The sequence below is a fragment of the Zingiber officinale genome, unplaced genomic scaffold, assembly GCF_018446385.1.
Source record: "Zingiber officinale cultivar Zhangliang unplaced genomic scaffold, Zo_v1.1 ctg149, whole genome shotgun sequence".
Classification (NCBI taxonomy): domain Eukaryota; kingdom Viridiplantae; phylum Streptophyta; class Magnoliopsida; order Zingiberales; family Zingiberaceae; genus Zingiber; species Zingiber officinale.
Genome location: NW_024589844.1, coordinates 117,655 through 130,184, shown reverse-complemented (window position 1 = coordinate 130,184; position 12,530 = coordinate 117,655). Strand labels below are relative to the sequence as shown.

At 42.4% G+C, this 12,530-nt stretch overlaps 1 protein-coding gene across 1 annotated transcript; it reads right to left on the bottom strand.

Moving 5' to 3' along the window:
- Positions 1-8,082: 8,082 nt before the first annotated feature.
- On the bottom strand, positions 8,083-12,390 carry LOC122036377. Its single transcript, XM_042595670.1, has 8 exons — positions 12,178-12,390; positions 11,253-12,038; positions 10,943-11,168; positions 10,796-10,879; positions 10,149-10,579; positions 9,877-9,997; positions 8,330-8,405; positions 8,083-8,257 (listed from the first exon to the last, which is right to left on the bottom strand). The coding sequence occupies exons 1-8, from the start codon at positions 12,388-12,390 to the stop codon at positions 8,083-8,085; spliced, it is 2,112 nt and encodes a 703-aa protein (XP_042451604.1).
- Between the last annotated feature and the right edge of the window lie 140 nt (positions 12,391-12,530).

The window sequence follows — 12,530 nt, the reverse complement described above, 5'->3', positions numbered from 1 at the left end:
TCCAGCCGAAAGACCGTCGAGCTCCGACGTTAAATATCGAGAGTCGAGCCGACGACTATAAACCCTCCGAGCGGAAGACCGTCGAGCTCCGACGTTAAATATCGAGAGTCGCGCCGGCGACTATAAACCCTCCGGCCGGAAGACCGTCGAGCTCCGACGTTAAATATCGAGAGTCGAACCGGCGACTATAAGCCCTCCGGCCGGAAGATGACAATAAAGAGATCGACTCTTAAGTCGTTTGGCCGATCGTCCAAGTAACCAAAAGTACTTCGTGAACATCTGGAGAAAATCCGGTTTGCGAAACAGGATATATTCCGCCGAGCGGGCAAGCTACACAAAATACTTCGTAAAAACCCCTTTCGAACACAAGAAAGGTGGGATGAGAGGCGAATAACGAGGAGAACATGAACAAAGGTAGTTGGCGAGCCGAGCAGACAGCAGTCATATTGATTGGCAAAAGAAAAAGAAAAAAAAAAGCAAATAAAAGGATAGCATTAAAGAAAGTAAGGCCAAGCGGCCGAATTACAAAAATAGATAAGTGTTTGGCCGAGCGGCAGAGTTACATAAGAATTTCTACTCAAGGAAATCATAAATGTCCTGGGGGATGGTGCCGAGAAGCGTCGCTTGGTCTTGGGCCGGGATGAGGACGGAGTCGGCAAGATGACCCTTGGACTTCAAATAAGTTGTGGTAGCAGTCATAGCGAGCTCGAAGGCAGTGTACATCCGTTCGCAGACTTTCTCCGAGAACACTTCCGAACGGATGTAATTCAGCCTCAGGGCTGCGACTCGGCCAGGCTCAGCTTCTTGATACTCCTTGAAGGCCGCTTGGGAGGCTGCGAGGGACTACTGCAGAGTTTTTAGCTCCTCCTTATGCTTATTTGCCTCCGCCGAGCGGGCCACCTTCTCGCCGACCAGCTGGTCCATCAGTTCTTTAACTTTTTGCTCCAGACCCCGAGCTTCGACATTCTTCTTCTCCAGATCGAAGATAGCCATCTTCTTCCGCTCGGTTGCTAGACTTATTTTGCGATCCAATGATTTGTTCTGGCGATCAAGTTCGACCAGAGTGTGAGCCTGGTCGGCCGTCTTCTTCCGTTCGGCTTCCAACAAATTTTGGGTCTTTTTGAGCTCCTTTTGCAGCCCGACATATGATGGGCCTTGGGAAGGAGCGCCGCCCGAACTCCGTAACCTCTTTAGCTCCTCGTCCACCATCGCCAGACGATTGGAGACAGCAATCTCCTCCACCCATCTCTGCCAAAAGAAAGATTGTTAATAGTCGATCGGAAAGAATGCGTAAAGGACTTGAGAAAATAATCTTACCCCCGTGGTCTGCTGCATGTGGCTGTTGGCCAGATTGCTAAGGGGATCAGTGTGACGCGCGCCCTAGCGTCGGCCCACATCTCGGCTAGGGCCTCTTCATTGTCATCATGTGCTCGGGCGCGGTTGGCCGATCGGCCTCGAACATTAATTCCTCGGTAGGGAGATGGAAAGAAACCCGGATGGTACGGTGCCGACCGGGGGTCGTCTGGGCAGAAGCCGAGGAAGGATCGGAGGCCGACGCAGACATCTGGGATAAAATTGCTGAACAATGAACTCGGCGGGCAACGGGAGGAAGGACGCTGACCGGAACAGCCTCGAGGGGGTCCGCGGACGCGTCCAATTGTGACGGGGTCCGATCGGATGAGATGGCCTCCACCGCTGGGGCTTTGCCGCGGGAATCAATGGTGGTCCGCTCGGATGGCTGGACCGTGGACGTGGCTGATCGGAGGGGTGTCTCCATTCGGCGTCTCTTTTGCCTGAGCGGGCGCTCTTCCTCCTGAGCCGAGCCTTCCTCCCGGACGGAAGCCTCTCGACTAGCAGTTGCGCTAGCCGCCTGTTCCGGGAGAGAAGCCTGAGCGGCCGACTCCCCCGCGTTCATGTCGCTCTCCCCTTCATTAGAGTCGACCGGCTGAATGCCAAGCGTCTCCATCTCTTTGGCCGCCGCGGCCTCAAGCGCCGCCGCCTTCCTCTTCAAAATTCCAGCCATCACCGACTCCATGACGATGTCCGCTGCAAAGAAAAAAAAAGGAGAAAATCAGTTAGAAATCAAGACAAATGCACAAGCAAAATTCTTACCGAAGCCGCTCGGAAGGGGGGTCCTGATCGGGCTCAGGCCGAATATGTACATGACCCCTTCAGGCAGGAATTTGTTGATATCAAACTTCAGGCCGGCTAACATGTTGGCGGCATGCAGATAATCCGGTCGGGTCTTGAACCTTTTGAGCTCTGAGGAGATTGGCTATCCGACCTGCCACTGGGTTCGAAAGGGGGCCCGCTCGGGCATACGAAGGTAGAAGTAAAATTCTTTCTAATGCTTATTGGAAGAGGGCAGCTTATTGAAGAAAACTAATCCAGGCCGAGCCTGGAACATATAGGTGCCTAGCTCGGACTGTTTAGGGTAATAAAAAAAGTAGAAAACCTCCGGTCGGAGGGGGATATTGTGGATTTTAAACAGGACGACAACGCCGCATAAAAGGCCAAAAGTGTCGGGGACTAGGCTTCCGAGCGGAATGTCGAAAAAGTTGCAAACTTCTACGATGAACGAATGGATTGGAAAGCGCAGACCGGCGACGAACTGGTCACGGAAAACACAGAAAGCTCCGCGCGGCGGTTTGTGTGGCCGAGCGGAGGGGGAGGGTAATATAAGTTCAAAATCAGAAGGGATTTTGAAAGAGTCCATCAGAATATCGGCGTCGCGCCGATCAAAGCGTGACTCTATGGTGGTATACCATGGGGCGAGAGTTTGTTCTTGAGGTTGAGAAGAGCTAGCCATTGTCCGAACGGACGAAAGAACGAAAGGCAGAGGATAGAGGAAAGAAAATGGCAAACTAAACAGTGCCCCGAGGATCAAAACTCGGGAAAGAAACGCAAAGAAAACGCAAGAACCAAAGGTAGAACAGAATAAGAGCCTTACGGAGAAGGATGAGGATCGACGAGGAATGCGGAATCGCCGGAAAGAGAAGAAGCAGCAACGAGATCACCGTAGCAAGAGCGGCAAGGAAGCTTCTAGGCACGCGAGAGTAGAAATGCGGCGAAGGCGGAGAAAGCGAATGCTTTATAGGGTTGAGCCCGAGCGGCCTCCACCGTCGGATTCACGTCGCGAGAACCGGAGTACGCATCGCGCCGTCCATTTCAAGCTAAGTCGGTCCCATCGAAGGTAACACCGCCGCCGTACGCTGATGGCATCAGGGGTGCCACGTGGCATTCCATCACCGGAGAGCATTTAATAAGCGCCTTATCGAGGCACAGAGCGCGTGCTTGGCCTTAATGTCGAAGAGATCCGAGGAATGTTGCTGTTGACTGAACGCTGTGGCTACCGACGTGGGGGTCGAGCGGAAGATAGTTTCACGGAGATGCAGCTCGGTGCCACTAACAGTCCAGTCAGTCGGACTAGTCGCCTCCTTCGACTAGACTTGAAGGGGAGGCAAGTGATCCGGCAGTAAGGATGGGGGACCCCCTTTAAGGGAAGTCAACGCCACGTGGTAGTCAAAGGTCAAAAGGCCGACCGAAAAAGGGGAGGTTGACCGGCCGAACGGGGTATAAGCGGAAGCGAAGACAACCCGACGGGGAGTCGGGTCTCTGACGCTCATGGTGAACAGGATCGCCGAGCCGAGAGGGTAGCCCGCTCGGCCGAGGCATAATGCAGTAATGCTGTGAATAGTTTTATCTGAGCACACAACCTGGAATCTCCCGAGCGGATCAGTACCTTCGTCCGGTCGAACGTGATGGGACTGCCGAGCGACCGTATGCTCGGCGTGAGAACAGAAGAGACAAAAGGACAAGGGAAGCATCAGGAAACATCTTCTGACAACAGACATATCCAACGACCAAGTCATACGCTGAACCTTACGACTGAAGGTTCTGCCGTCCCATCAGAGAGGTGCTCGGACTGTAGCAGTATGGTGTCAGGCAAGCTCCTCTGACAAGCTCATACTGAGGTATGGTTAGAGGACACGTATTCGCATCGGTATGTGTGCATGAGCCTCTTCACAGCTCTATATAAGGGTCCTCACACTTCGCCGGAGGTACGCAATCACGCATTCTCCCATATTTGAGGCCACTTCATAGTTTCCTCTTGCCTGACTTGAGCGTCGGAGGGTCGTCGCCGGGAACCCCTTCCCGGCCTGACTTCCTTGCAGGTTCGCCGGAGATCCCTACGACCGGCCGGAGATCCACGTCATCAGTTCGGAGAGCGCCACGTGCCCAGCGTCCGTTGATTCAGCGTTCGGACAGGATCAATGAATAAAATGAAAATGATAGCATTTCTAATCCTCACAAGGTAATTTGAAGTGGCTCTCTTCCTAATCTCAAATCTTGCCAAGGTGGAGATCACTCAAGCTCTCATAGCAAAAACACTACCATAAGCTTGCTTTTCATCTCATTTTTACCTCCATCGCAGATATTAAGATGCACAATAATAAAGTTTACGGTCATTAGGAAGAAAAGCAAATTATGATGTAAATGAAAGAGATAATTCTGATAAACTAAGGAAGAAAACAAGTTTCAACTTGAGGTGGAAGACATGGCACTAGAATGCTATGTGATGTTCAATTTCGGCCAAGCATGAAATTCTGCATTTCTTCTTTCCATTGCTTCTTGTTATTGATTTTGTTTTGCAAGCACTCCAATCTGCACTCTTCCTTTTACTCCCCTTCATTTACAGCGCAATTTGTATAGCTTCATATTTTTCCTTCATATCCTCAACTTACAGAATCTGAAATTCTTTGACTTGGTTTATCTCATGCTCTGAACTACATCCATTCCTCATTAACACATTGAAATTCTGATAACTTATGGCTTGGCACAGTGGTAACATGAATCTGATAACTTTTAGTTTGCTGATTTTTATTCAACAACTTCCATCCTAATTTGCCTAGCTGATAAGCCTTGGAAGTTAGCTCATTTGATAATGAATCAAGATGACTTAAACTCCCCTCATTTCAGATTTGAATAACCAAAAGTTTGGCATAAATCATCACATTACCTATGACACAAAACTTTTCTGCATTTAAATCAGAATTCAGTTTCTTTTTCAGATGTTCACTTCTTTTCTCTAAGCATTCTCTTCTGCATTTGACAGGTAGTAAAGCTTACTTTCTTTCCCTGCAATAGCACAAAAATTTCAGCTTGGATTTTACTTTTTCTCACTGCAATAACAGTCCAAAATTTAAGCTGCAATTTTGGTTCAGTTTCCATCTTTGTTTCCTGGTTTGATATCTAATTTCTTGTCTAAAAATCTTGTAACTCTGGAGAAAGAAGACAACCATTTATCAATACTAAATTAGCAGCTGGATTCCAGATTTTTCTATGATCCAGTAGTCCTTGAACTCCATTCTGCACAGCCACTACTGATTTCAGTTTGTCTTCAATGTTGAACTTTGTATCAACCTAACATGTTTAGCCACAAGAAATTTTCAATACTCCTTCATATTGTCTCTACAGACCCTTTACAATGCATATCCGAAGACCTTCCATTTTCCAGCAGCCCTGGCTCATCACAATTCTCATCCCAAATTGGCACAAAATTGCCATTTTTTTTTCTCTCTGCAAATCTGCACTTCTGAATATCTACACTACACTCATTCTTGTCATTTCAGCCAGCTTTCCCTTTTGTTCTCATTTTGTTCCATTCAGATCTGTAGTTGTTTTCCTTGAATTAAGTATCACTTCTCAACTCAATTAACCATCACTGTCTTGTTTTATTTCTTCTTATACAACCAAATTCATCCTTCACTGCTGTAACTGTCATTGCTCTTTAATATGTGCAGTGTCAAAATGAATCTTGTTAGAAGCTATTGACGCCAACATTCCATTTGTTACTTCGTGTTACAACACTTCATCTGAGCTTCTCTTTTCCTCGATATCATTCTTGAAATCTTGATACTCCATTCATTCCAAACTACACAGCTTTCCAATTCTTTTCAGAACAGCTTAATTCTGTCATATCTTTCAGGGTTTTGAATTTCAGATTGGTTACTTGTTATAACATATGTTATTACTACTTCTCAGTTGTTTCAAGCTTCAACAATTTATTCCCATAGAACTTACAATCATTTAAGTCAAAAGATAGATTGATTCCCATCTTGTTTCAGCTTTAGTACATCAATAAAAATAACTTGCTACAACTTCACAATTTCAGCAACTTGATACTTTCACAATCCTGTCCAGCAAGTTTGTAGAGTATGGAAAGAAAATAAACAACAATTGCTATAGGAAATACAAGAATTCCAATTCATTCCAAGGGTTTCAAGGCTGATAATGAAAGAATTTCACAACTTGATACAAATGTAAACTGGGTTCTGTTTCTTGCATTTCCCTCACTGCTCAAGGTACCAATTCCTGCCCTTTTCTTCAACTTTTCCCAGTAAATGATACTTTTCTTCAAGTGCTCCATTGATGAAATGTTAACCACCAATTGAATCCCAATTATAATTCATTGTGGTCAGATTTCAACATCTACAAATGAACTGAATTCTGTTGTCCAGATTAAGTTTTTAGATTTTTTTTTCTTGCAAATGCCATGACAGGTACATACCATTTGTTTCCAGTCTCTTCTTGAATTCCAATTAAACTTCCTTCACTTCGAATATTGCACTCTGATTTTGAATTTAAGCTCTGCACTTGAATTTCTGCAGATTTCCACAGCTATTGAATTTCTACAGATTTCCAATATTACAAAACTGATACAAAATTTTAGCTCTGCACTTGAATTTCTGCAAATTTCCACAGCTATTCCTTCTCACAATCAAATTGGAACAAACACACAGCAAACTTAATCCACTGATCTTCCTTCATTTCTACAGCATTCAATTTCAAAAGAACTCCATTTCAAAACTAAACACCTCCCCCACACTTACTCTTTTGTCCGTCCCGGCCAAAATGAAAATCAGCACATATCATCCAAGATACCCACATCCAAAGAAATAAGACATGAGAAAAGATCAAAGATATGATGGTACATGACAAGAAAAATAGCAAAAAAAATAGGTGAGGGAAATATGATAATAGAGTAAATATCATTAATGTGACCTAATTCTGAATAGTAGGACAAAATAGATTTAAAGCAAGTTCTAGAGTGAAATAAGCTACGAGTGTATCACTCAAATAGGCTCAAACCTCACTAGGTAAAAACAAGTCATCATATCATTTCATCAATCAAGAATCCATCACTAGTATCAATCACATGCAATCCCAGAGTTCAATCATGCCATAAAGTCTTTAAACTTGATAATCAAATTTAACATTCCTTTTCAAATCCTTAAAAATGATACAAAGAAATGTCAAAAGAAGGAAGTACCACTTATTCCTAAAATAAAGACTATCAAACTCAAAGAAATGATAACTATCATGAACATAAAATCTAAAGTCCAAAACTATAACATGCAAGAATAAAAACTACTTAAGAGACTCAAAATTTATTAAAGCAAGAAAATTCCAAATGAAACCGAAACTTTACCTAAACAAATAAGAAAACTACTAACACCTAAAATTTATTCATTTACAAAGAAACAAAAGATAAAGTGAAACTCCCCTTTAGCTCGGGTAGATAGCATCAATATGGTCCATTTCCTCCACCACCAAGCCCTTAACTCCATCATGAAACTTTTTAAGCCTTTGTCCATTAACTTAAAAAACCCGACCAGTAGACATATCCTGGATCTCAACCACTCCATAAAAGAAAATATTAGTAACACAATACAATCCTTCCCATCTAGATCTCAACTTACCTTTAATCAATTTGAGACGAGATCGATATAGAAGTACTTTGCCACCAATTTGGAAGTCTTTCACCTCAATTTGTTTGTCATGAAATCTCTTGGTCTTTTCTTTATAAATTCGTGAATTTTCAAAGGCTTCCAATATGATTTCTTTAAGTTCTTGAAGTTGCAATTTTCTTTCTTCTCCAACCGTGTCACTATCAAGATTGCATGCTTTAACCACCCAATACGCCCTATGCTCAATCTCCACGGGTAAATGACAAGTTTTTCCATACACCATCCTGTATGGAGACATTCCTATAGGGGTCTTGAAAGCAGTCCTATAAGCTCATAGTGCATCTTCAAGTCTTTTGCTCCAATCCTTTCTATCTGGTCTCACAGTCTTTTCAAGAATTGATTTCACCTCCCTGTTAGACACTTCTGCTTGCTCATTCGTTTGAGGGTGATATGATGTAGAAACTTTGTGTGTAACCCCGTACTTATGTATCAAAGCCTTCATGTGTCTGTTACAAAAATGAGACCCTTAATCACTTATGATCGCCCTGGGTACTCCAAACCTGCAAAATATGTGAGACCTGACAAAGCTAACAACAATAAAAGAGTCATCAGTCATAGTGGGAATGGCCTCCACCCATTTGAAAACATAATCAACTTCCAATAAAATGTATACAAATCCGAAAGAGACAAGAAATGGACCCATAAAGTCAATACCCCAAACATCAAAAATCTCACGAAATAATATGAATTGTTGAGGCATTTCATTTCTAAGTCCTATGTTCCCAGTTCGTTGACACTTATCACATGATCGATAAAAAGCATAAGCATCATGAAAAAGGGTAGGTCAATACAAACCACATTCTGATACTTTCCTAGCAGTTCTTTGTGGTCCAAAATGTCCTCCACACTCAAAAGAATGGCAAAAAGCAAGTACAGACTAAAACTCAGAGTCAGGTATGCATCTCCTAATGATCTGATCACTACAAAACTTTCACAAATAAGGATCATCCCAAACAAAGAATTTTGAATCACTTTTTAATTTATCTTTTTGAGCTTTTGAACTAATTAAGGATATGTATGAGGATGTAACGACCAGAGTAAAGACTTCAGGCGGAGTAACTGAAGCATTTCCAATAAAGATAGGGTTACATCAAGGATCAGCCCTAAGTCCCTATCTTTTTACACTAATTATGGACGAACTCACTGCGCACATTCAAGACACAGTACCGTGGTGCATGTTGTTTGCAGATAATATTATTTTGGTAGATGAGACACGTGAAGGAGTAAATGCTAAGCTTGAATCTTGGAGGGAAACACTAGAAGGGAAAGGTTTTAAGCTTAGTAGATTAAAGACAGAATATATGGAATTTAAGTTTAGCAATATTAGAAGTAATGAAACAATTGTTAAGATAGGAGAGGACGAGTTGCCCGGAATTGAGAGATTTAAATATTTAGGATCATTTTTAAAAAATGATGGAGGGATTGAGAGAGATGTCTTACATAGAATACAAGCAGGATGGGTGAAATGGAGGGGAGCGTCGGGTGTTTTATGTGACCGTAAAATACCTCTTAAACTTAAAGGTAAGTTCTATAAAACCGCAGTTAGACCTGCTATGTTATATGGAGCTGAATGTTGGGCTATGACTCGAGTACATGAGCATAAGATGAGAGTTGCAGAGATGAGGATGTTAAGGTGGATGTGTGAACATACGAAGATAGACAAAATAAGGAATGAAAGCATTAGAGAGAAAGTCGGAGTTGCATCTATTGAGGACAAACTCCGAGAGACACGTTTAAGATGGTATGGACATGTACTTAGACGACCAATAAATGCTCCAGTTAGGTGATGTGAAACCATGATAAACATGCATATCAAACGAGGAAGAAGACAACCAAAAAATACTTGGTTAGCAACAATAAAACAAGATAAAATTTATTTAAATATGGATGATAATATAATAGGAGATAGGGCTCAATGGCGTAAAAGGATTCATACAGTAGACCCCACCTAGTGGGAAAAGGTTTGGTTGTTGTTGTTTTTGTTGTTGTTGAGCTTTTGAAAATTGTTTGGGATAAACATGTGCAACTAAGAAATTCACTAGATCCGCATACCATTGAGACTCACCTAGCAACTGTAGAAGCTGCTCATCCTTGAAATCATCATCAATAGCTGAATGGTCCAAGTCTCCTTCAATCCTGCTCAAGTGATCTGCAACCAAGTTCTCATTCCCACTCCTATCATGTATCTACGTCGAATTCTTGAAGCAGAAGCATCCATCTGATTAATCTAGGCTTTGCATCAGGCTTCTTGAGTAGATACTTCAAAGCTGCATGATCAGAAAAAACAATCACATGAGAACAAAGAAGATATGATCTAAATTTATCTAAAGCAAAAACAATAGAAAGAAGCTCTTTTTCTGTTGTTGTGTAGTTCGCTTGAGCTGAGTCTAAAGTCTTTGATGCGTAGCAAATAACATGTGGTGCTCCATCCACTCTCTGTGCAAGTACAACTCTCATTGCATAATCTGAAGCGTCGCACATCAACTCAAAAGATAAGGACCAATCTGGGGGTCTGATAATAGGTGCTGAAGTAAGAGTCTCCTTCAATCTGTCGAACGCCTCTATACACCTCTGATCGAAATCAAACATAACATCCTTCTGAAGTAGCTGAGACAATGGCAGAGCAATCTTACTGAAGTCCCTAATAAATCTCCTGTAGAATCCTGCATGACCAAGAAAAGCTCGAACCTCCTGCACGCATACGGGGTAAGATAAAGAAGATATAGCGCTAACTTTAGCAGGATCTACTTCAATGCCTTTCCTAGAGACTATATGACATAAAATAATGTCATGCTCTACCATAAAGTGACACTTTTTAAAATTTAAAACTAAATCTGTGTCTATACATCTACTCAAAACTCGAGACAAATTTTCCAAACATGCATCAAAAGAAGAGCCATAAATAGAAAAATTATCCATGAATACTTCTATGCAATGCTCTAATAAATCATCAAAAATACTCACCATGCATCGCTGAAAAGTACCTGGAGTGTTGCACAGTCCAAATGACATCCTACAATATGTGAATGTACCAAAAGGACAAGTGAAGGTAGTCTTCTCCTGGTCCTCTGGGTCGATGCAAATATGAAAATAACCAGTGTACCCATCAAGAAAATAATAATGTGATTTACCTGTCAGCCTCTCCAACATCTGATCAATAAAAGGAAGTGGATAATGATCCTTTCGGCTTGCTTGGTTCAGCTTCCTGTAGTCCACACATACTCTCCAAGAATTCTTTATTCTCGTAGGCACCAGTTCGTTCTCTTCATTAGCTACCACTGTCACCCCTGACTTCTTCGAAACCACATGAATGGGACTTACCCATTTACTGTCAAAAATCGGATAAATAATGTCAGCCTGTAAGAGTCTAGTCACCTCATTCTTTACCACATCCAAAATCAAAGGGTTCAGTCGTCTCTATGGCTGTTTCACTGAGCTCACATCCTCCTCTAAGTGAATCCTATGCATACAAATGGAATGACTGATACCAAGAATGTCTGCCAGAGTCCATCTAATGGCCTTTCTATGTTGTCTCAGAATCTCTAACAATCTTTCCTCCTGATCTAGTTCCAAATTCTGAGCTATGACGACAGGTAGCTGCTTATTCTCTCCCAAATACACATATTTCAAATGTTGAGACAATGACTTCAATTCCTCCTGTGTCTGGTCAATAGTAGGTGATCCTGGGGGTAGTGCTGCCAAGCAATCACCTACACATATCTCTTCCTCTCTGAGCGATCCTAGGGGTAATGCTTCTCCTAAGCAATCCCCTACGCATTCTCTTGAGTTAGCATCTTCCTCCACATCTAAGATATCCTCCAACAAAGAAACAAATTCATTCTCTTGACCAAAATCAGAAACCTCTAAGTCTGAATCAACATCTGACAAGAACTCCATGCCATCCAACTCCTCTGAGATATCCACGCTAAGTATAGAATGATCCTCTTTAGAATGCTTCATAGCCTCAAAAATGCTAAATCTAACCACTGTGTCTCCTATCTCCATAGAAAGAGTTCCTGCATGCATATCAATCTTCGTTCTAGCAGTCTTCAAGAATGGGCGTCCAAGAATAAGCGGAACCCAGTTCGCAAGCAGATCACCCTCCATATCTAAGATGTAAAAATCTGCAGGAAAAATCAACTCCCTCACTTTTACCAATACATCTTCTATCACTCCAGCTGGGTGTGCTTGACTTCGGTTAGCTAATTGAATTACTACACCTGTAGGCTGCAAATGTCCAATTCTTAATGATTGAAAAACTGATTTCGACATCACATTTATTGAAGCTCCAAGATCTAACATCGTATCCTCAAAAATACAATTGCCTATAACACAAGGCACGATGAAAACTCCTGGATCTTCACACTTCTGAGGAACTGGCTGAAGTAACGCTGAAACATTTTTTTCCCATACTTATCAATTCATTCCCCTTCAATTTCTTTTTGTGCACACAAAGATCCTTGAGAAATTTGGCATATTTAGGAATTTGCTTAATCATGGTAAGCAAAGGCACATTCACTTCAACCTTGCTGAATAATTTCACCAATTCTTGATATTCCCTAGCCTTTTCTTCCTCCATTTCTTTTCTTGGTTATACACTTCTTTGAGGGAAAGGTAACGGAATGGAAGGCTCAACTCCTTGCTGGTTTAGAGTTCTGTCCAGATTCTGTGCTGAATTTGGAGCTGAATTTGAAGCTGTTGTTGGAGTAAATTTCAAGC